The 24,684-nt window shown below is 41.6% G+C and overlaps 1 protein-coding gene across 1 annotated transcript; it reads right to left on the reverse strand.

Annotated features, from left to right (window-relative positions):
* Positions 1-2,680: 2,680 nt before the first annotated feature.
* LOC105663912 (uncharacterized) lies at positions 2,681-3,307 on the reverse strand. The gene has a single exon (XM_012295961.2). It carries the CDS (start codon positions 3,305-3,307, stop codon positions 2,681-2,683), a length of 627 nt encoding a protein of 208 aa, XP_012151351.2.
* Positions 3,308-24,684: the final 21,377 nt, after the last annotated feature.

A 24,684-nucleotide genomic window follows, 5' to 3' on the forward strand; every position in this document is an offset into this window, starting at 1 on the left:
GGTGAATTTTATCGAAAGCTTTTGTTAAGTCTATTGAGAGCACGTAGAGTTGTTTACCGTTGCTTCGATGTTTATGCAAAATGGTATCCAGTACTGTGAAGCTGGTCATTATACCGTCACCCAAAGTAAACCCTCGCTGTGCGTGGTGTAATTTGATGTTTTCTGAAAGACGTGAGGCCAAAATTTTGTGCAGCAAACGACCGAACATTGATGAAACTGTAATTTGGCGCCAATTGAACGACTTTGAAAGGTCGCCCTTCTTAGGAATCATGACAGTGCGATTTTGACGGAGAATGGATGGAGTGTGGCAAAGGTCGAAGACCACATTCAGTAGAGCCACCAAGTCGAGCATATCTGCGGCTCGAAGATGCTCACGAGTTATCCTATCTGGACCACACGCAGACTGCTTGAGACGACGCAGGGTGAGTTCCACCTCTCGAAAGGTGATAGGACAGTCCAGGTGCTGAGTCTCAGCTGGACGTTGCGGCTCAGGGCACGTATAATATGGCCGCTCGTCGAAGAGGGGGTGGAACTCAAGCTCAGTCATGCCTCAAGCTCAGTTATGGGGGGGGGGGGGGACTGTGGTGTTAATGTCCTTATTATCCAATATTGCGTGTGCTAGTTGTGTTGGGTTCTTGCCAATTTTCTTTCTGCTATTCTTTTTATTGGAGCGTTTTCGATTTTTAGGTCCGGAATTTCCAGAAGTGGGCAGTGGCCCGACAAGACTACTGATTATGGAAGATATCAAGGGGTCGAATTCATCAAAACTATTGCATTCGGAGAGCTGATGAAGGAGGTGCTGCACGCTTTCGGAACAGGATGGAATTAGTTCTTGCAGGTAGGTATAAATATCCTGGTGCTTGATAAGCGCGCAGTCGCTACCGGTGGCATCGGGCGCGGTGATGTTGATGTTAGAATCTAATTCAGCAAGTGAAGAAGACGGCGTAGGAGCCGGAGTTAAAACTGTATTTTCGGGTGTGCCAGAGTTTGGGGGATCAGAACATGTGATTGTAGGAGAAGAAGAACTGGTGGACGAAACTATTTCAGAAAGAATGGTTTGATAAGAGGGACACTTCAAGCAATCTAGATCCGAAAGTAAATCGATGGGAAATCCTTGGGACATCGCTAAGTCGTCAACAGGAAGGCAATCGGGTATCCGAGGCTTCGTTTTGGTTTTTGGAGCAATTGGGGTTTAGAGCTATTCTCCGAGGCATCCCAGGGCTGCTAACCCGGGGGCACCTCCGACGTAATGTCGTTTTGGGCTTGCGCCCGTTCGCCACACGCCGTTTAGCCGTAACTGGGACTGCGATGGTGACATGAGCCACCCAAACAGCCAACCAGTCACGTTACCGGCAGGTACCACTAGGAGGTAGGTCGTGCGACTTGAATGGGAGAGGCTGAAGGACCTAACGAGAGGTCTGAGTTACGCATTGCCATCCCTGCAACCATGACTCACGTAAGCGACAGAGTTTTTCCCCCGGCGAACCGGAGGAGAAACCCGGAGCGATTTACGCTTAAGAGAGTCATAGTTACTAGAGGTCCCATGGAATCACTGGTTAAAGTGGAATCGGGAATGTGAATCTCTCTTTTTACCGTTTCTTTCAAATGCCTACAGTTTTCTTCATGCAGTGTACATATTGGAGCGACATAATGTTTTGAATCACCCTGTATATGTTTCTGCGGGCATAATATGATACTATACGCGAAGCCCTTCAACTTTTGTTGGAAACATTTTTCTCTAAAATTAATAGTTTCGTAGATATTCGCAGGGACAACTTTTTTTAATCACCCTGTATAACTTTGTGCGTGCATAATATGATGCTATATGCGAAGCCCTTCAGCTTTTGTTGGAAATATTTTTCTCTAAAGTCAATAGTTTCATAGATATTTGGGGGACCACTTTTTGAATCACCCTGTATAACATTCTGAATGCATAGGAGCATCCTGCGTCCGAAGCCGTCCAATTTTCGTCCAACACATTTTTCTCCAAGACCTATAGTTTCGTGGATATCGCGACAAAACGCTTTTCTGAATCACCCTGTAGAAATGAAATCGGTGCGACAGTATGCAGTAACGGAAGCCCTACAACTTTCGTTCGAAACATTTTTCTCTAGAGCTAATAGTTTATCTTCTTAAAATTACGCTAAGCATATAAAATTATCGCAAAAGTACTATTTCTTATACTGATTATATCTTATACTTGTATCTTATTTCTTATTTCTTATTATAGTATGCTTCTATCTTATTATATTTAGTTTAGTAATTGCCTGTACACAATATTTTTTGTGTAGGACGGATCCGGATGTGTTGAAAAGTGTTGGTGGCCTATTAGGATTCGTAAGTTGGAGCGTGATGTTACACGGCTGATTGGTACGTATGTACAATTGTCAGTGATCAAATACTGGATCCCTAAGGTATATGCCTACACGTTTAAGTGTCTGTCCTTGTGATTTATTAATGGTCATGGCAAATGCGAGCTTTACCGGAAATTGCTTTCGGCTAAAATCCACCCCCAAGGTACTGTTGCTGGGTATTAATTTTATTCGTGGTATTATAACGTCTTGTCCAATATTGGTGCCAATAATTATCGTTGCTCTGAAAATCTGGTTTCCGAGAGACGTGATACGTAGTCTTGTCCCGTTTACCAATCCATCTATAGGAGACATATTTCGTATAAGCATCACGATGGCGCCCACACGGAGGCGAAGCGCATGCGGAGGCAAGCCAGCAACTTGGACGTGGTTGAGGAGTTCATGTGGGTAGTCAGCAATTGATGCGGCGGATCTATAAGCTGATCTTCGGAGCAGTAAATGCGTTGCTGATCTTCAAGTCTGTCGAGGATTAGATTGTTTATATAATCGCAGTGGTCGTTGCGGGGGCACAGTAATGCGTTGTCAGGGTTCGGTTCGGCAAGGTTGCTTTCATATACCCAGTTGATAAGATCTTGAATTAAACCATGAAATAATATATTGTCAGGAATGCTGGTTATGTCGGTGTCGGCAATGTTAGCGGAACCATCTCCTATACGGAGAAGGTAGTTGGCAAAATCTGATACTCCTGGTTCCACTCGTAGGTTCTGCGTGAGACGAAGAAGATGAAATTCCGGCCAAAGATTACTACTTTTAATGGACTCTGCGATATTTGAGCCTGCATGAGAATACGGAATGACTGGTGCGCATTGCCTGAAGTCCCCGCCAAGTAACATCGTTTTCCCACCGAACGGTCGATGATGGACGCCAGTTAAGTCTTTCAATGCATGGTCCAGTGCCGAAAGTGCCCGTCTTTCGCACATTGACGCCTTGTCCATTATTATCAATTTTGCGTCAATCAAACGTCGGCCTTCGACGCTGGCACGGCTGAAATTACAATTTGACTCTTCCAGGATGGGAATAGGAAATTTAAAAAAGAAATGAGAAGTTCGGCCACCTGGCAAGAGAAGGGCCGCGACTCCGGTCCAAGCTGATGCAACGACAACGTGACCGTTACTCTTAAAATACTGAATGAGTGCCTTATATAAAAACGTTTTGCCCGTCCCGCCTGAGCCATCCAGGAAAAAACATGTTGGACCTGTGTACAATGATTCTAGAGTTCGAATGATTATATTAAACGCATGTTGTTGTCCTTGATTTAGTTTACCCCGGTAATTCTCGTTCGGTAGAATATATTCACCGAATTAAACTAATTGGCCGCAAACGGGGGCTGGCGGTTGCGGGAAATCCAAGTGTCTCCATATTGCCCTCAGCGATTGATCTTATATGACGGAGACCATGTGAGAAACGAAGTGCCTCATTGTTGCCGTAAACGCGTATTAGATCGTGTGTGAGGTCGTTCTTATGTTGTTCTCACATTGCACAGCCATTTGGTGGACGGGTAATAGCGAGCAGTTGTCCGAATAGGATGCGAAAAGCCCGTGAATGATGGCATTCTGCAGCTTCATGAAGTGTCTCCTCGAATGCTGTACCGCTATTAATCAAACAACGGGCATGGCAAGTTTCTATGACGGAAGCGTACACTCTACCTTCGTACGTGAAAAGCTCGCCCCAGGAACGTGGGCCCTTAACATGATGCAGCAAAAGACGGGTAGTAACTAATTCAAGATTATTCGGTGGCACTTGAAAAATGCGTCCAATTCAATTTGTTTTACGAATACTTTCGGTCCAGGTTTTTCTATTTTTATTCCAAACAAAATGTTGCGGAATGTCACGGTACAGATAATTTCTAGCTATGGGATTTATTGTGTTTAATTTGAAAAATGCTGTTAGTTAACTGTCGCGGTTTGCTGCTGTCTCGGCCGCGACACCTGCTTGACCGTCAGTGAAGTACATAGTACGGTCGTCTTTCGTGTGCACCGTAAGCCGCTCTACATTGTGCGAAAGACCGTACATATTATATTTCATGAGATGCCAATGAGCCTCCGACGAACCCATGTATCGTACTGTACGGTACCTTTTTATTTCATTCCCGGTCTCTGATCTAATGATTTCGGCAATGTGTGCCACGTCGTGACCCTTATTTATGTAATTGAAAATATATTTAATTCCGGGAATGCCCGAAAGGTACTCCACATTAATATGGCAGCCAAACATCTTTGCCAGGTAAGGATTATATGGTACAATGTAACGGTTGTCCAAGCGAACGTCTACGTGCCCGCATCTTTTTGTGACGTATCGCCCGTTGTCCCGACGGCGGTAAAGGGGATAGCCGTTTGCTTGTACTACTGTCTGTTCTTGGAAGGCCTTAGGGAACTTCTTTTTGCACGTTCAACTCCCGTCAGGCAAGCAAATTTCTGTGCACAGGTGCAGATAATTACTGCATATTATATTGTATAATTCTGGATCCACCTCTGGGTCCGGTATCTCGGCGCAAATGATCCGATCGATATATTCCGGATCTCACGAATTATTTGGTATATCACCATTATTTGGTTCAACAGCGATGATCCAATGAAAATGAGGTATTTGCCGTTTTTGCATCTCGATGGTGTAACCATAGTAGCGGATGCTTCCGAAGAAGTTGTCTTTAGTAATTAACTCCTTGAACCGTTTTTGTTTACAATGAAATACTCGGTTGCCGATATCGGGTCTTAAGTCGCGCCTATTTCCCGGATTTAAATTTTACGCGATTTCGGGCCAAGCAGGATTGGCTGTCACGGTAACGAAGAATGTCGCAGCACCGAGTTGCATAGAGAGAGCTAACATATCCCGCAGTGTGTTCATTGAATGTCGGGGACTGCCGATGAAGGTGGATGGCAACAATATTGGCACACTTGTTTCAGGACTGGTTATTTCTATGTTTGACCTAATATTCCTGTTCGCATTGCTGTTAAAGTCGCCGATGTTTTGTAATGTGTCGCGGCGAAGGACGTTCTGGTTCTCGTGTAGCCATTGTAACTTGTCCTCTTGAACTCGAAGAGCTTTGTCCACCAACCACTGTAGGAATAACTTTCCAGTATCCTGTAAGTATTCTTTGTCATCGCGAACGGCCATTTGGTAAGCAGCATGCTCGCGAATATACTTTCTACTCTCTGTTTCAATCGCATGGCGAATTCCGGGATGCCATCCAATTACGGAATATGGGTCAAGCAGAGGGTATAGTATTGCGGCAAGTAATGGATTAGTAATTTTAATAATTTGTAAGGATTCGGTATTTGGACTTGCACGATTTTGAATAATCAATTGATGTTGCTGTCGTGGCAGACCATCATGTTCATCATATAAAACAGCAATATCAGCTCGTGTAGTGGGTAAATTGGTACGTCCAACGTGAATCCCGGCGCCAGCAAGTCCCGGTATCAGCTGAATATGCACTGTAGGCCGTGGATGATTGGTACGAATTATTTCCTGCTCTTTTTCGTACACGTGTAAATATTGTTGTGCGAGGGCCGAGTTTTCTTGAACGATGGTATGAATTTTTCTTAATATGCGAGAGTCCAATTTCGTGGCCTCGTAACGCAGTTTTGTTGCAGTTTGCACATCACAAAAATAGGCCGAAGCATATGGCATCGTTGCTCTGTTATCTGGAATGTCTTCTTGATGTAATGGGCCAATTCGATGAAAAATTTCGCCCTTTCCAATTAAATAATAAGCGCCAGCCGGAGGGTTATCTATTGTTAAGCCGAGAGTGCAAAAGCCAAAAACGGAGTTGAGGTAGCGACTATTCTCTTGAAAGTATTTGAAATTGCTGTGTGCTGGGTTTGTGAAAACTTCATGGAGATACGGATGGATTGGTCGAAGATTAAATGAAACTTTTCCATTTAGACAGCAAGAAGAGAAGTGTCCAGCCTCTGTGCGCTCGGATTCGAAATGTTTCGCAGAGCAATGATTACAAATGGCACTCATCGGGCCAAGGTTGTAATAACAGACTTCCGTCGATAATTTTGTGGCAATAGCTGTTCCGGTACGTCGTGCGATTTCTTGGCGCGCATTTATTCGATATTACTTTTCACGTTGTAGTCGGCGCCGTCGTTCGTTAATCCCGGCACGTGTACGTCGGCCTTGTTCATCTTGTTCTGTGGGGATCAACCACTGCGGACCAAAACAGCGCCGTTCGGTGTGTGGGAGAACCTCGCCCTCCGGTCCTATATTGCCATAAGTGGATGGTCGGCCAACGGTACGGGCATTACGTGGCAATGCCGAGCTGGTCGATGGCACGGCGTACGGCGCAGTGGAATCAGAACTGTGGGAGTTGTCGGCAGTGAGAGTACCCTGTTGGCGTGGTCTGCGTGGACGACCTCGGCGAGCGGTATTTCGTGCTGAATCGGCCATAATTAATATTCGATCCACTGAAAGAAACGGAATGAATACAAAATCTATGTATTTGTAATTGATACAATAGATACTTACAATGAAATTCGTACACAGAGTTGATTAGGTAGAAGGGCGATAATTGCTCACAGTCCTGTAAACATTGGTATTAGTTACTGAAAGAAACAGAATTATTACAAAATGTACGTAGTTTTAAGTGACGAGATATACTTACGTTGAAAACGAAACAAAGTCGGATGACCTCAAGGAAACCAGTATGGTCGTGAATTGGTCACGGTCCTGTAAAAATTAGGATTAGTTAGTGAAAGAAACGGAATCATTAGAAAATGTATGTAGTTTTAAGTTATGAGATATACTTACGTTAATGAAATAATTTTAAGAAAAAAAATACGCCGACTTCGAAATGCACTAAAAAGTATAAAATAATTTCTATTTGCTAATGAAGTAATTTCTATTTCATTCAATCATACAATTGCGTAACAGATATGAATGAAACCTATTTACTCGTTAGGTAGTACAGTATTGACTCCGAATGGCGCACTTGAAGTGTCGCAAGTCGGATCCTCCACCTCCTCGTGGTGGTTGTTGGGGAGAGAGATTTCTTTTCAATGAAATCCCTCTTGTGAACGGAGGAACGGCGAAGCCTCAAGAACTGCAAGTTGCCTGAGAACAGTTGCAGTTTGGGGAGTAGCGTACCCAGGGTAATCTGAGCTCCTTGTATACTGTAAACCTGTGGACATGTCTCGCAGAAACGGGGGTCTTACCTTAGCTGGTTGGACCATGAGGATGATAACCTCTATAAAAAATCCCTAGTCCCAAGCTCTGGCTGCGGTGAGGAGGACGCACACTCCCCATAGAAAGAAGTGTTTCTGACTTTGCGCGAGTGTGTGGTTGGTGGGAGCATCAACCCCTAGCATGTCTCCCCCCGGGTACCTGCCGCCCCCCGGGTGGTAATAGGCCTCCTTTGGCATGGCGGCTCTGCCAAAGGAGTATAATAGATCCGACTAATCTCGTGAGAAGCAATATGGAATCAAGAAACAAAAAACCTAATACTAATAACAATACTTACAAAGAAGATACAAATAACTCAAGCACGAACAGTAGTAATAAGGCAAAGATTATTTTACAGGAGAAATTAGAAAAAATAATTTTCAGAAAAAAAATATACCGACTTCGAAATGCACTAAAAAATATAAAATAATTTCTATTTCCTAATGTAGTAATTTCTATTTCATTCAATCATACAATTACGTAACAGATATGAATGAAACATATTTACTCGTTAGGTAGTATATTAAATACATTTCAACCTTTTCGGAGGCGGCGCAAAATTAAAAGCTTTTCTTGAACATGTCAACCTTTGGACAGCCGAACATAAACAATGCTTGTATAGCTATATCGTTTTCTATACATATAACTCGGCAGCACGCCGCGAAGTAGGTGTTAGTGCGTACAGAATGTAACTATGGTCTATTTAGCCCTTTGCGGACGGGACGGTTCGAAGTGAACCGTACCGTGGGGCCGAGCTCCTGTCAGAATAGTCATTAAAAATTGCCAGCACATATTTCTGCTTAAACGCCACAATCAACTGGTTATCGGCGGCAACGTTTACTGAGGTATTTTTAATTTTGCGCCGCCTCCGAAAAAGTTCAAATGTATTTAATATACTACCTAACGAGTAAATATGTTTCATTCATATCTGTTACGTAATTGTATAATTGAATGAAATAGAAATTACTACATTAGGAAATAGAAATTATTTTATATTTTTTAGTGCATTTCGAAGTTGGTATATTTTTTTTCTGAAAATTATTTTATTTCACGCTTTTTAGTGGAATGGGGAGAATTGTATAGGATACTGTGAGACAGTTCTTCCGGGCTTTTTTTTTGTTTGTCTGCGTAAATGCCATGAGCATAATTAAGTAAAAGACAACATGGATATTCGTTTTTCAATCTTTCCTGCAACAATAATCCTTTGCAACTAAAAAATGAAAAAATTTTTCGTAATGGTACCAATGGGGAGTCAGACTCTACAAGATGCGAAAGGCTTTGTTCCGATCGGACTACCCACCTAGAAAAAAACCGGCGAACATGCATAGAAAAAAAAATAAGGGACACTCTTTAAGGGACAAGTACAAACTAATTACATCATGATTGAGGGTGCTTCATCCATTTGTTCTTTGTTAACTTTCGTTGCAAAAATTTACTGCACATGTGTATATCTTACGGTCTAGAACTGCACAAGGGTCAAAGTATCCGTAAAATAATAGCAGATCCTGCGCAACAAATTTTCTAACAAATCAAATTGATGCATTTTTAGAACGATACGGAGACTGTACCAAGCAATGGGAATAATACACCAACGTCAATGTCAACTCATCTTGCTGTATAAGTCGCGTGTCAGAGCGGTAAAGCTTAGTTAGTGTTTTGGTACAGTGCATTGTAATTGTCCTTTCTTGTCTTTCCCGTGCATAGCACGGGGCGTTCCACTAATATTAATAACAATAGTTTTTCGCTAATATCACAAAAACTGGAGTTTTCCGTCAATTATGCATAAGGAAAAACTCGTTCAGAATCATGCCACTAATAACGTATTAGAAGGACATTAAAATCGTTCGAAGTTGGTTTCAAAAGTTAACAACAATTTTCGCTAATATCTCGAAAACAAAAGCTTTCCGTCAATTATGCAAGAGGAAAAAGTTGTCCAGAACCATGCCCCTAACAACATATTCGAAGGACATTAAAATCGTTCGAAGTTGATTTCAAAAGTTAATAACAATTTTTCGCTAATATCTCGAAAACAAAAGCTTTCCGCGAAATTTGTATATGAACAAAATTGTTTAGAATCATGTCCGTGATAAGATATTAAAAGCGCACTAAAATCGTGAAAAGTTTATTTCAAAAGTTGCCGGTTTTTTTGCAATAACAACACTTTGCAATTAAAAAATGAAAAACTTTTTGATAATGGTACCAATGGGGAGTCAGCACCTTCCATATGCAAAAGGTTTCATTCCGATCGGTCCATCCAGCTAGGCGTAATACGCGAACATACCTCCTTTTTCGAAGTCGGTTAAAAAGAGGATACAGCCTTCATAAGACGACTCTTCAGGAAGAGAGCAGAAACCTCTCCGGTAAGAAAACGAGACGCTGAGAAGGAACCTCCCAGCCATAGTATGACCAGCTGGTTGACGACTGAAGCTGGCACTAGTACTGGAGCTGCAAAGAGTCATGAAAGAAAAGGTAAAAAAGAAGATAATGAAAGTATATTGGAAATTATAGGTATCAATTAAATAGAGACGAGGAATATGGAACAGGAGAATGAAAACAACGAAAAAAGCGTAACGGATTCGGACTCGGAAATGACAGGTAAGGTAACAGAGGTACATTGCAGGTTAATAAACACAGGCGAGAAAACTAACACGGATAAGGACAAGGAACTTGATATAGAAAAGGATAGCACCTTAGAAGATGATAAACAGAAACAACAACAGACGGCCTTAGACAGACAAACAAGAGAAGAAGGAACCTTAAACAGTCCGGAAGATTTAAACGAACACATGGGAGAAATTTTTTCAAAAATGGCAAAGACGGCAGGAGATATAGGGGAGATTAGCAAGGACATTGCGGAAATTATAAACACCAGTGGAAATCTTAGGAGGGATACCAAATTGAAGGCGGCGGAGTTAATTAAAAACACGATGGTCCAGATTATTAAGGCGGAAGCTGAAAGAGATATACAAGTATTGCACAAAAGCTTGAGAGACTGGATAGACACGATCAGCAAGGTTACCAATCTATTGATGTCTGCAAATAGATTTAGCAGTGCCAGGTTAAAGGCGATCACCGATAAAATTAAGGAAGGAACTCTCATAATCTCAAACGTTATATATAAACGTTTATATAAACGATGGGAGAGGAGAGAAATAATTGCGGACAGATTAAAGAAAAGGGAGGAGATGGAGATATGCCTGTCTCTATAACCCCAAAGGAAGACGGGAATCAGACAATACGTAAAAGGAAAAGGGCAGTGCAAAACAAGGATGGCAATAGTTTGGCAGAGAGCGATGATTCCCCGAATGGACCCCCCAAGCAGCCATCTAGGAAGAGGAAGAACGACATTGAGAGGAAAGTAACTAAAGACGATACGATAGTGAGAAATACTAGGATACGAAACACTAAGATTAATATTATAAAGGAAACAAATTATTCTGGTCCCTCGGGAAGCTCCAATGGAGACACTGAGGAGAGGGAGAAGGAGCTCTCACAACCGGGCTTCATAGAGTTGAAGTGCGAGGAAGGAGAGGATTACCAAAAAACCCTTAGGAAGGTGAAAGATAAAATACAAGAGGACGACATCATGGTTAGATGGATAAGGCAAACCAGGGACGGTAGAAACATCCTATTCTACACCGAAACTATAGTGGACTTATGTAAATTAGATGGAAACTTTAAACAGACAGGGTATACGACGACAATAGTCATGGGAAGAAGAAAAAAAGTGATGATAACCGGAATTGATTACTATATAGAAGAAGAAGAATTAATTCAGGTTCTAGGGGACAAGTACGAAGGTGAAAATTTTAGAATCATATTTTTTAGATCATCAATACAGGGCAATGAGATGGCATGTGTAGAGTTTTCGACAGAAAAGGCGGAGGAAATATTAATGGAGGGAAAAATCAGAATCGGCTGGACAAATTGCAAGGTGAGTCTTTATAAAGATACCAGATGTTTCAGGTGCGGGGCCAATACACACCTGTCCTGGTCGTGTAAATACAAGACGGGGATCTGTTATAACTGCGGGAGTGATAAGTACTTGAGCAAAGATTGCAGGACTAACCAGCAAATAATAAGGGACAAAACATTGGCATTAGACTCTGAAAAAGAAGGTCACCGACAAAAGGAGGAAGACAGCAAAGAGGAATTGAGTCTAGTGTCTAGAGAGATACGAAAAATGAAAGACCTCCTGGGGTCCACGATGAGGAACGGAGATAGAAATAAAGAGTGTATAGGTTTCGGGAGAATAGAAGAGGAGGAAAAAGGACAAGGGACACAAGGTAAGAAATTAAGATCCATAGGCACCCAAACGGAGGAGTCCTACATTATGACACAGACGACATACCAATCCACACCGAAGTGGAGTGAGGTGGTAGCTAGGAAAGGGAGAAGGATTATTGAGAAAGGAAGGACAACGGACACATACTTGACAACAAGAGAGACGGGAACGGAGAATCCTCCAGTTCGGAAAGGCACAGAGCAGGTAATGCTAGATAGTAATAATAAATATAAGAGCGGTTTAAATACGATGGATAAACAGGATAATATTAGAAAACACAAAGGTCTGGCAATAATGGTAAGATTTAAGAATAGCGAAGGGCTAGGGGAGTTAGGGCAATAAGGATGGCTAGAGGAGGAAATATTATTATAGAAGTTGACGAGGAAAAGGGGGTAGATAAGTGGATCAGGGATATTAATGATAGATTAGGCGAACGGGGTTTTACAAGAAAATTAGAGCCTAAGGATGGAGTAAGAATCAGGAGAATAGACCCCCCACCCCCTTAGTAAACAGGAGATCAAGGACTGTTTATACAAAAAATTAGGGATGACGCCGCCAACGGATCCAGCGCACAGTGGTCCTAAATTGCTAAAACCTGGTCAAAATATGAAGGCGTTCTCCAATTTAAGTGAAAATTCGTACCTAGGGGTTTTCGAGGTCGGTGATTTCAAATCAAAAGTCAAAATTACAAAAAAAAAAATGGCGGATCTGACGTAGTAAATATATGTACGAAAAAGGTGTTAAAATTGGCTGAAGTTTACTGTATAAGAGTATTTAATGTTATTGATTACAAAGCAGAAGTCAATGTTTAAAAAAAACAAAATGACGAATACGATATGAGTGTTGTGTATACTGAAAAATTGTTTATACTTTTCGAAAAAAAGGATAATGATATTTTCGAATTGCTCAATCGGTATTAAAGCTCCAAATATTCTAAATAAAAACTAAAATTATAGAATTCTAAAGAACTAAAATGATATAATTATTGTTTTTAAATAGTCGATCCAAACAGTAACTCGTGATGGAATTATGAGGCATTTGTAAATGAGAATACTTAAGTCACAAATTATATTACATTTATTAAATTAATTATATACAGTAATAAATAAAGAATGTAAACATCAAATGAAATATTACATCGAATTATCCGAACTGTCAGAGTCATCATCAGTACTTTCATCAGTTTAAAGAAAATTCATTACATCGCGCCTACGTCACATTATAAAAAATGGTCATACGATCCTGATGGCACTTAGTGGCAGCTAATTTTTGCAAATATTGCAAGCTAATAGTATCAACTACAAGCCTGAACAAAAATTTTAGCGGGATATTGTGGAATATACAACTATTAGTCCACATTTTTAACATTCGCGCATGAAGTTTCACCTTTTATTATTTATATTGAATATCCCTATCATACACCGTTACCATTAACAATTTTCAATATAATAGTACTGAAAAACATTCTACTTACTTCCAGGAACAGCATCCATTTTGCAGAATTGAAATTAATATAGTCTGTTTAAAATTATTCACTTTACACTTTGCTCTTGCACACTCAACTTCACTGCACAAAAACTGTGTGACGAATGAACGCGGTAAGTGAACATTCACCATTTTGCAGGTATAAGTAATAAAACCTTTACTCCTCTGTTTTCCCATAGATACAGTATTAGAGTGTACAACTCAGTTGTTAAAATAGCCCCAGCGAAAAATTCATTTTCGAGGTTTTGGCCAAGTTTTTACGACTTAGAACCACTGTGCAGCGTTAGAAAGCATTGAAATCATTAGACTTTTTAGAGAGCAAGGTTCACACCAAATGGCGCTCATCAAGCTCCCGGTACCTTTAGCGGAGAAATTAGTAGACGGCAAGACCATTAAATTAGGATGGTCATTATGCAACGTGAATAAATATTCTAAAATTTTACTTAGGTGCCAAAAATGCGGAGGGTATACGCATACAGCGGGGGAATGCAAAGGTGTGAGGATAAGAGATGGGAGGGAGAAAGAAAGGAAGGAAAAGCAACTCGAGAATTACCCAAACAAAGAGAAGGAGGCTGATGATAGGATGCACGAGGGAAGCAAAGAAAACCACAGCAGGCTAGAAATACTGGGTGAGTACACACATATTGATGTGGAGATGGAAAGGCCTAGAAAGGCGTTACAAGAGATAGATGAACTTGCAAGAATGAGTGACGACGACGAGGAAGAGGACCTCGAGTCAAATGTACACGGACACACTTATTTATAAGAAGGAAAGAGTTTCGCAGAATAACTTTACCAAACAAGACAAATAAACAAACAAGTAACTGTAATAGAAACTGTAAGTGTAAGTGTACTACTATTATCTAGTCTTACCTTATACTACTCTATACACTATTTACTACTATTTATATAATAGATTAAGCTCTAGCTTTAGTAATAGCTTATTTAAGTACCTATATAAGCATAAGTATAAGATATAAGTTATAAGTTATTTACTTACCTGTATATAGATATCTAGCTTAAGTTACACATTCATTAAATTCTCGCTGCCTGGTTCAAGAATAATAGAATATACTATACTTATTACCAATTGATTTTGCATATAATTACACTTACCTCTAAATAAATTATATATGACGAATTTTATACAAATTAATTTAAATAATTCGCAGACTGCATTAGATTTATTATTGAATAAAATGAGCAAAGAAGGCATCTCAATAGCTATTATAAGTGAACCACCCTCTTCCCTGGGAGATACACAAACTTATTGGAGCATTGACAGGAACGCGGTAATACTGGGACTGAATTTCGACAAGAATTTAAAATATGTGGGCGGAGGAAAAGGTTATATAATCTGTGAATGCGGAAAGGTAAACATTGTATCATTTTATTTTTCGCCTAATATTAGCTTGAATGAATTCACGAGGTATTGGGATGCTATGGGGAGGGATTTGGAAGCTACAAAGGGAAAAGGTCAAAAAGACATAATTATAGCTGGGGACGTGAACGCTCACTGGATCAGATGGGGAGCCATCCGTAAAGACAGAATGTGCTACCGGGGGAGATGGGTGGAAACTTGGCTCGATAGTAATAGCCTTATATGCATGAATAAGACAGGAGAATGTACATTCGAAGGGGAAAGGGGCTCTTCCTCCGTCGACGTTACTTTTGCCTCCAATACATTAACGGAAAGAATTCTCAATTGGAATGTCCAAGGAGAATTCACATTTAGTGACCATAAATATATTTTATTCACCTTAATTGACGAACCCGACGATGGGGGACAGACAGACAGTGAGGCAATTCCTACAGGGTGGGACATCAGAAACCTAAAAAAGAAAAAAGAAGTTATATTAAAGGATATTGAAATTGCGTGTAATAAAATTATAATAAATGCTAATGAAGATACAGAGGGATGGGACAGGTTAGAAAGGATGACATGTGAGTTGATAGGAAGGCTCTGTGATAAACATCTAGTTAAGAAACAAGGTAACAGAAGGAAAAAATTAAAGCATGCTTACTGGTGGGATTGAGAGGTACAGAAATTATGGAATAAATGTAATAAGGGAGCACGCAGGGTAGCTAGATTAAGGAAAAAGAAGGAGAGGAGATATGTGGAATATGGGGCTACTCTTGAAGAGTATATTAAGGACAAGAAGGATCTCAAAGTGCTGATTAAGGCTAAAAAGGTAGAATGTTGGAACAAATTGATAAGGGAACTGGACATTGATGTTTGGGGGACAGCATACAGATTAGTTTTTAAAAAGTTTAAAAAAAGGAACCCTCCACTAGACAGAGAGGAAGGGATTAGTATAATTACGGAACTTTTCCCGGGGGGGGGGGGGGGGGGGGGGGGTAAGCCAGTTCCCAAGCTCTCGGATAGCTTTTTAGAGGATATACGAAATGATTTGTGACGGATCGGTGGGGGAAAACCCGAAGGGGGTTCCCTGGAGTGGGGGCAGTTAGGGAAAACGGCCCTCCACGCACCGATGCTCACACCCACGGACGATTTCTTTAATGGGGCGCCAGTGCTAATGCACTCGTCCGTAGTAATCGCCCTTCCGGCTGCTCTGTCGGGAGCGGGAATCAGAGGGGGTCAGAAAAAAAACTAGTAAAAGACCCGCGAGTTCGTATCCAATAGAAAGTGCTTTTATTCGGGCCTCCAAGTAGGCCACGTAAGCAGAACAGAAAAAATGAATTCGCGTGGGCCCCACGCGTTACAAGCAACGGTCGAGGAAAAGGGGTCGACTCGCCAGTTGCGAAGGAGGCTTTCGCGGCGCGGGGGCTCACGGTACGCGCGAGTACAGAAAATATAGAAATACAAAACGAACGCTGAGGTATTCGCCCGCAGGGAGCACGCCCTCTCAGGGGTCGTGGACAGCAAGGGGACGTTGGTCCTAAATACCCAAATACAGCGAAAAGAAAAAGAACTTGATTAGAGGGGACAGTGCCGTGTAGACTGTCCGCGGCCTCTAGGGTCCTCGTCACTGGGGCCAGGGGTCCTATCGCCCTCGCCCACGCGCAAATGAATAACAACAAAAAAAAAGAAGGGTAAGGAGAAAGCTCCTACCTTTTGGCGCAGTGGACTCCACAAAAAACAAATTCCTCGGTGGGGCGGCGGCGACGAATAATCCACAGGCACACAATACAAAATGACACAAAGTATAAAAACGGAACGCACTACTATTAACAAAAAAAAACTGCGACGCAAAACACGACAAAGCAAACAAAAAGAAAGAACGATCCGAATTTTAGCGGGGGGGCTTCTCGAAAACCGGCTTTCACACGCGGCGGCTCGCTAGCTTCTCCTGCTCGAGATCTTCTTCCCCGGTTCGCGGAATTCCCCCACCCCGAGGATTTCGGCGTCGAGGATGGGCCATTCCGTGGTGACGTCTGGTGGCCAGGTCCTGGGGCCCTCTCGCGGTGGCAGTTGGGGGTGGCTTGTCCCCAGGCCTGGCGTTCCCCGGTGGCGGCTGCCGGTCGCTCCCGCGGAGGGTGACGGGGTGGCACCGCGACCGGACAGCCGGGGTCTTCTTCGGTGGACCCATCCCGCGCATCCGTCACTCAGGGAGAGGTTCCTCCGCGACCGGGGACGACGACGGCTCCTTCGGTGGTGGTTGGAGGCAGCAAAGAAAAGGGGGGAAAAGGGTGGCGTCCGATATAATAAAATAAAAAAAAGAAAAACACACACGCTCGCTCATTCATACTTGCCCCAGCGGCGAGGGGGTCCGCTTGGGCGGAGGAGTGGGGCTGGCAATTTGGGAGGATCCTCGTAACGAGGCATAACCAAAAAAAGAAGGTAATCAACCAAATGAAAGTATGCCTCGTTACAGGTTATAAAGATGAATTAAAGATAAATAAGGAAGAAATTGTAGTAGCTGCAAAGAATATCAAATGCGGGAAGGCCCCGGGCCCGGATGGAGTGCCGGGTAAAGTTGTTAAAATGATTGCATTGGGAAGAGCGGAGGCGCTAGCAATTGCATTGTCATACCCTTTTAGAATGTTGAAAGTACCGAGAGACTGGAAAGTAGCGAGGGTGGTCTTAATCCCCAAAAGCACGGAACCCAATAACAGGAAGTTTAGACCCATATGTTTGATAAGTGAGGTAGGAAAGCTCTATGAAAGAGTCTTAGCACATAAGATCGAAAATTGGTTAGAAAAAAACTACAAATTAAATAACAACCAGTATGGGTTTAGACGAGGTAAATCTACGGTCCACGCACTGCTGGACCTAAAGAACTTTGTAATAAATCATAATAAGAAAAAGCATAAAACCATTGGAGTGACATTGGACATTAAAAATGCTTTCAACTCCATTGAATGGGGTGCGATTCTTGGTGCGATCAGGGACATGGGAGTCCCGCTATATCTGCAAGCTCTCATTCATTCATATCTGTCAGAACGTAAAGGCATTGTTTTGTTACAGGGTGGAGGACACGAGTTTGAGGTAAGCAGAGGAGTTCCACAAGGATCTATCCTTGGTCCTCTCTTATGGGTACTGGCGTATGACAAAATTTTGAAATCGTGCTTAGCCAGTGGACTCAGAATAATATGTTACGCAGATGACACCATAGTCCTTGTGGCTGACAGTAATGCGAGAGAAACGATATCTTTACTGAACCGAACACTAAACAACTTAATAGAAAAGATTGAGTCACTTGGGCTGGAGATCTCCCCAGGAAAAACGGACGTATTAATTTTCAACGTGCTTCTAAATAATAAAAAGTGGTGCAGTGAAGAAATCAGAGTCAAAAACGACGTAGTGCGTCCTAAGCAATATATTAAATATCTAGGCGTTCTGATTGACGGAGCACTTAACTTTAGAAGTCATTTCGCCTGGATGAGGGAAAAGGCGGAGTTGACCCTGGGGAGATTGACAAGAATTCTGCCAAACCTGAGAGGACCAGGGACTCAAAGAAGGGCTCTGCTTGCCTCAGTTGTTCTGTCCATCGTTTTTTATGCAGCCCCTGTGTGAGTGGAGACTATTAAAAAGAAATGGAATTATAAAATATTAAATAGAATATACAGAAATTGCGCGCAACTCATTGCTTGCGCGTATAGAACAGCTTCAGGTGAGGGAGCGGGCGTTATAGTGGGGCTCCCCCCGTTCGATCTTATCGCCAAGAATCGAGCCGAGGTTTTTAGTAAATGTCAAATGGTTTTAGAGAGGGATGGCAGGATAAACACGGGAATCAAAAGAAAGATAAAAAAACAATGCGATATCGAAACATTAACTAATTGGCAGAATAGATGGAGGACCAGAGGTCCATTGGACAGCGGTGCGTGGACTCGTAGGATGATACCCGACGTAATCAGGTGGAAAAGCAGAAAACATGGACAAATGAGTTACCATCTTACCCAGGTTCTATCCGGGCACGGGGCCTTTAACAGCTTCCTAAAAAAGATAGATAGGAGGAGATCTCCCATTTGTACCTATTGTGGTAACAGAAATGAAGATGTGGAACATACAATTTTTTATTGCGCATACTGGAATGAATTTAGGGAGAAGTATGGCATCCCCTCGGGAGACGTAATTTTAGGCGCCGGGATCGCGGAATACTTGTTAAAGGGCAGGGATTCCTGGTTAACTTTCGAGAATTATGTTAGGGAACTGATAGCAACCAAAGAAGAAGACGACAGAAGGAATGGATATTAAATAAGGATAATAAAGAGAATAAAACTAATAACAATAGGAAAGAAAAGAAAAAGAAAAGAAGTAGAATAGTTGGAAGACAAGGGCTGTCTGTCTGACAGAAGCGTGTATCTTCTATTTACCAACCCACACCTCCCTAATCTCCAAAATTTAGGTGGAGTCCGTTGGCTAATAAGGTAGGTCGTGGATAACGACATACAAGAGATGCCGATAAGTTGAAGCCCTAGGACCGATAAGGTAGGTCGTGATACTACTATTTGTGCGGCTTTGAATAAGAGGAGTCCTACGGTCGGTAATGTAGGTCGAGGATAAGTGGATCTGCTATATCCTAGTGTGATATCGGTAACTTAGTCTGGGAGGTCGGTCGGATGGGTCGCGGGTAAATGGGCGATATTCACTTGCCTACATGCATACCTACCCTACCTACCTTCTAGCTTATCTGCTTGTTTGCGAGAATTCTTACTTATCTGTCACCGCGCTCAGTTATCGGCGTGGACTACTTCACTCGGTGAATGGAATTTTATTACATGGAATAAAGTTCGCATTTGACACAACGAAAAGAAAGAATAATTCTCAAAAAGTTATCAGCTCTCGTTTGATATGATATAGTTCTACGCTAGTTTATAGTACACTGTATTGGACGCTGTCTGTAACCGATGCAAGCGTTAATTAATCAACTAATCTAGAAAAACGGTAATACATCCAATGTAAATTACTAAATTACTCATTTAAATGAAGTGTCATACGATACTAACCTCACTTTGATTTTTTGATAGTGACTGTAACATAGTGTTAAAGGATTAAATGAATAAGAGAAAAGATTAGTGCAACAAGAAACGTCAACCTCAATAAGACAAATTATTTAAAAGATCTATTAGGAGTATACAGATAACCTAAACATATTGCTAAGGTTATATCTAAAAATAATGGAGATAATAAAACTACAAATTTAAGCAAGTTGAGAGAACCTTTAAAAACCATGTGAATTATAAAAAGAAGGATGATATAAAATAGGCAGAGGTTATATGCAGTGTACCAAACAGTGGATTAAAAGTGTGCTATTATTAGTATATTATTAGTATTAAATGAGTTGTGATTAGACATTGGGAGAAAGTAAATATTAAAGTGAATTAGGTGCTCACACATTTTTACTTGAATTTACTGACATAAAATAATGGGAAAAGATCATTGAAAAGTTAAGGAACAAGCTGAAATATCAGATTTCATCCCATTCTATTCTTCTATAACGTATGGGAATACTGGGGACATTTTATTCTACATGACACATGTTAATCTGCACTAAATACCATCAGAATACTATCAGTGACATGAATCTGATTAGTCAATTAATCACTTAATTTACTACAAGCTAGCATATGCACAAGGGACTCCAGATGACATTAACACTTTAACGACCAGTCACACAACACGTGTGTGATAGCCGGAACAACCGTTCACGACCGCTCACACATGTGTGTGATGCTACCGCCGAAGGTTGTTGTCCAGTGCCACACTTTCTGTGTGATAATTTATGAAAGTAAACAAGTGTGGATATTGCTATTGGCTTCGTATTTCATCGCCACGTCTTTGATTTTAGATAATTATTGCCTATTTTTAATTTTACATTTTACACTACAGTGGTGTACCATGTAAATTATGTAGCAAATATCGGCGCTCTACGAAACATTAAATTTGTTGTTAAATTGTTGTCGTTTTTTGTTTTATGTTAACTTTTTCGTGAATTTAATAAAGTTCTTTTAAATTAATTCTTCAAAAATACTGCCGGCCCCTGGCGACGTTTGACTACGTAGACGTGCGGTCGTTAAAGTGTTAATGGACCTCTTAGGAGATATATTTTATCAAGGATAAGCTGTATATAGTAAAGTATGACATAGAATATTGATTTCAAATAGCCCTTTAGTAATACGAGGTGTGACACAAAAGTAACGAGACTAGGTCTGTAACTTGAAAAAACAATGGAATTAGCAGCAATTGTTTTTGTGGCATCATCCCACATACCTCCTCTATCCATGTTGCCAATTTCGATTGAATCAGTCATACCATTTGGAAATATTGCGTTATTTAGTGAACACGTGCAACTGCATTCTGCCGGAAAAATGTCTAACGTAAAAACCGAACAGCGAATAAACATCAAGTTTCTTGTAAAATTTGTTGAAATCTTTTGTAACATGTGATGAGACATGTATTTTTACCTATGACTCACAAAGTAAGCGCCAGTCGATGCAATGGAAGTCTTCAGGATCCCCAAAATCCAAAAAAGAACGCATGTCAAAATCAAAATTCGACATTAATGGAATTGTAATGATTGAGTGGTTTCCCAGTGGTCAGACTGTTAACTAACACTATTACATTGAAATACTAAAAAGACTTCGTGAAAAAATTAGGAAAAAAAGGCCACAGTTGTGAAGCGATGGATGGCTATTGCTCCGGGACAAAGCACCCGCTCACACGGCACTATTTGTCAAGCAGTTTCTGACCAGCAAAATTATTATTGTGATAGGGAATCCTCCTTATTCGCCTGATTTGGCTTCATGCAACTTTTTTTTATTTCGTAAAGTTAAATTTTGCTTAAAGGGAACCCATTTCACCTCAGTTGAAGAGGTTCAGGAAAAAACGGAGAATCGTCCGAAAGGACTTCCAAAAACCTCGTTCCAGAATTGTTACCAGCAATAGCAGCGCCGAATGCATAAGTGTGTGAATGCTGAAGGGGACTACTTTGAAGGTGATAATGTCACGGAGAACTGATTCTGCAGGTAGAATGATTTATTGGACTAGTCTCGTTACTTTTGTGTCACACCTCGTATGTCAGAGAATACTGCTGGGTTATAGGCTATAAACAAATGAGGGAATAGAGATTAAGATACATAAAAAGGAAAAAACAATGACGCTCAACCACAACAACAGAGATACACTCACGCTTCCTCTCATTCTTCTTGCATTCTGTGACTGTTACGGCCTACTCGCGTAAAGGTAGGCAACTTCCTTACCATATGCCAACGATCCCCCTCCCAGGTGACGTAGGGCCCTACGTCACCTGGACGTACGACAAAACCGCGGATAACGGGTCGCGCTAACCAGAAAACCGTTCTCGTTAAGTGCGACAACACAAAGAGCGAGCGTAAACGTTTAAACACGAATTTTCTGTATTCTTTATTGTTTTCTTAATTTAGCGTTCGTACAATTGTAATTTGTTTGAACCGTGAAGTTCCTTGTTCGTCGTAATTATTGTTGTCAATTAAACTGTAAATCGAAACGTATGCTGTTTGTTTCTCTCGAACACTTTTCCTCATCGTTGCGTAAATTCTTTCACTTCTTGCCGAAACATTTTTTGGTCCTTCGAGCCGGATAAACCGCGTCTCTCTTCTGTCTACGAAGGAAGTGAAAGAAAATTCTTAGTGAAAGTGTTTCGTTACCGGTACACCGCGTTGCGTTAACGGTTGCAGTTTAAAACTTGAGCGTGCTCGACCTCTGTAAACAGTGACCTTTCAACCGAACAACTCTATTGGTGCGTAAAACATAAAACCGTTACCAGTTCAAAATGTCGACGATTAACAGCCTGATAGATCGCCAAATCGAGCTTTTCTCATCGATAAGTCGTACAATCGTCAACTTAAAAAAGAAAGGAGAAGCCAACATCACTGAGGAGTACATCAAATCCCGCTTAGCAGCTCTACAAAATAACTGGAACTTGTTTCAAATTAATCATTCAAAAATCACCGACCTAAAAACGGAAGCCGTAAAAACCTCATCGTACTTTTCCGAAGATCTTCTTTCGCAATGCGAGGAAATGGTGATCGACAATCAGGCGACTCTGCGTGAGTATTTGGCAAAATTCGAAGTTAAATCGAAACTAACACCTAATGACAATACTAATCCTACGTCATCCGGTAACACCCAGACTCAACAAACGCGTTTTTTACCTCAATTATCGCTACCTAAATTCTCTGGAATTACCAAGGAGTGGACTCCATTTCGTGATCTTTTTGAGTCTATGGTAGTTAACAACGCTACAATACCAGAAGTTGAAAAGTTTCATTATTTGAAACTAAGTGTTACCGGTGAAGCCGCTCAACTAATAAATAATTTAGTCGTTACCGGAGACAATTTTAAACTTGCGTGGCAACTCATTTCAGACCGTTATGAAAACCGCCGCGTCCTTGTCGACGCACAGTTAGAATTGTTGTTTTCGCTCAAAAGGTCGTCGCGCGAATCTGCCGCCGAGCTAAAACGGTTACACGGCACAACAACAGAAGTCCTTGGCGCACTCAAGGGTTTAAAATGCGACACAAGTAACTGGGATCCTTTCATTGTCTATTGGGTGTCTCGTAAATTCGACTCCGACACCTTACGTGAGTGGGAATTGCACATCTGCAACTCAACTGACCTGCCGACTATTGCTCAGCTAAATGAATTCCTGGTGCGGCATATTCGTGCACTGGAATCGATGGAACGAGCCTACGTGGTGCAAGCGCCGGCCAAACCGCGACTCTTCAAGCCTCAAGCGCATCAGGTCACGGTGTCTGGAAACCCATATCCGGCTCGAAGGACCAAAAAATGTTTCGGCAAGAAGTGAAAGAATTTACGCAACGATGAGGAAAAGTGTTCGAGAGAAACAAACAGCACACGTTTCGATTTACAGTTTAATTGACAACAATAATTACGACGAACAAGGAACTTCACGGTTCAAACAAATTACAATTGTACGAACGCTAAATTAAGAAAACAATAAAGAATACAGAAAATTCGTGTTTAAACGTTTACGCTCGCTCTTTGTGTTGTCGCACTTAACGAGAACGGTTTTCTGGTTAGCGCGACCCGTTATCCGCGGTTTTGTCGTACGTCCAGGTGACGTAGGGCCCTACGTCACCTGGGAGGGGGATCGTTGGCATATGGTAAGGAAGTTGCCTACCTTTACGCGAGTAGGCCGTAACAGTGACAAAATATATCCATGGGAGTTGCATTTTACCCCAAACCTCAGTAAAATATCAACGTGCATTTTTGCGGACAGATTAAGATGCATATAGTGCACAGATTAGGATAATAACGATAATACTGGCAATACTTCAACATAAGTACTTATTACCATTAGAAATACATAGTAGGACAGGCAACGTCAAACGACAAAACATCTAGTGCAAGAAACTTATACTATCATATTATTAAAAGTAAATGGATAATACTATAGTGTAGGATGGCACTCTAAAATAATTTCCATCAATTTTTTGGTCGGGAAGGGTGATTCCCTAATATAATACTGATTTTTGGACAGTACGTTAACGGATTAGAGTATTGAGGATACTTCCAAAGACGCTTTTAGTGTATCGTACTATATGTACTGTCAGTTGTTTAACTCTCAATTAACAGCTTGTAACGTAGCCGTTTCCTCCACCCGCGTTGCTAGGCAGCGCGGTGGAGTACGCGGCCCACTGGCCCCCTTGTGCCGGACGCTTCAGCGCGCCAGGGTCGACGCGAGGGGGCCGATCGCGGAAGGAAGGGGACTGGTCGCGGGTACAATAGAGAACACACGGTTTAGCTCTAACTATATCTATTTATTATTATTAGGATCCGCCGTGGACGGGGAGGTGGTCGCCGGTTCGTCTGCTACAGTCTTCGGTTTCTAGAATGTACAAATATCGGTGTTAGACGCGATCGTTAATACAATATGGCGGCGGTGGCGGCGCGGGTCTTATAACTAACGCTTA

This window comes from Megachile rotundata, chromosome 11, assembly GCF_050947335.1.
Source record: "Megachile rotundata isolate GNS110a chromosome 11, iyMegRotu1, whole genome shotgun sequence".
Lineage (NCBI taxonomy): Eukaryota > Metazoa > Arthropoda > Insecta > Hymenoptera > Megachilidae > Megachile > Megachile rotundata.

What these genes read in the sequence shown, in the direction of transcription:
- LOC105663912 (XM_012295961.2), bottom strand. Translation starts at nt 3,307, where the DNA reads ATGGACAAGGCGTCAATGTGCGAAAGACGGGCACTTTCGGCACTGGAC.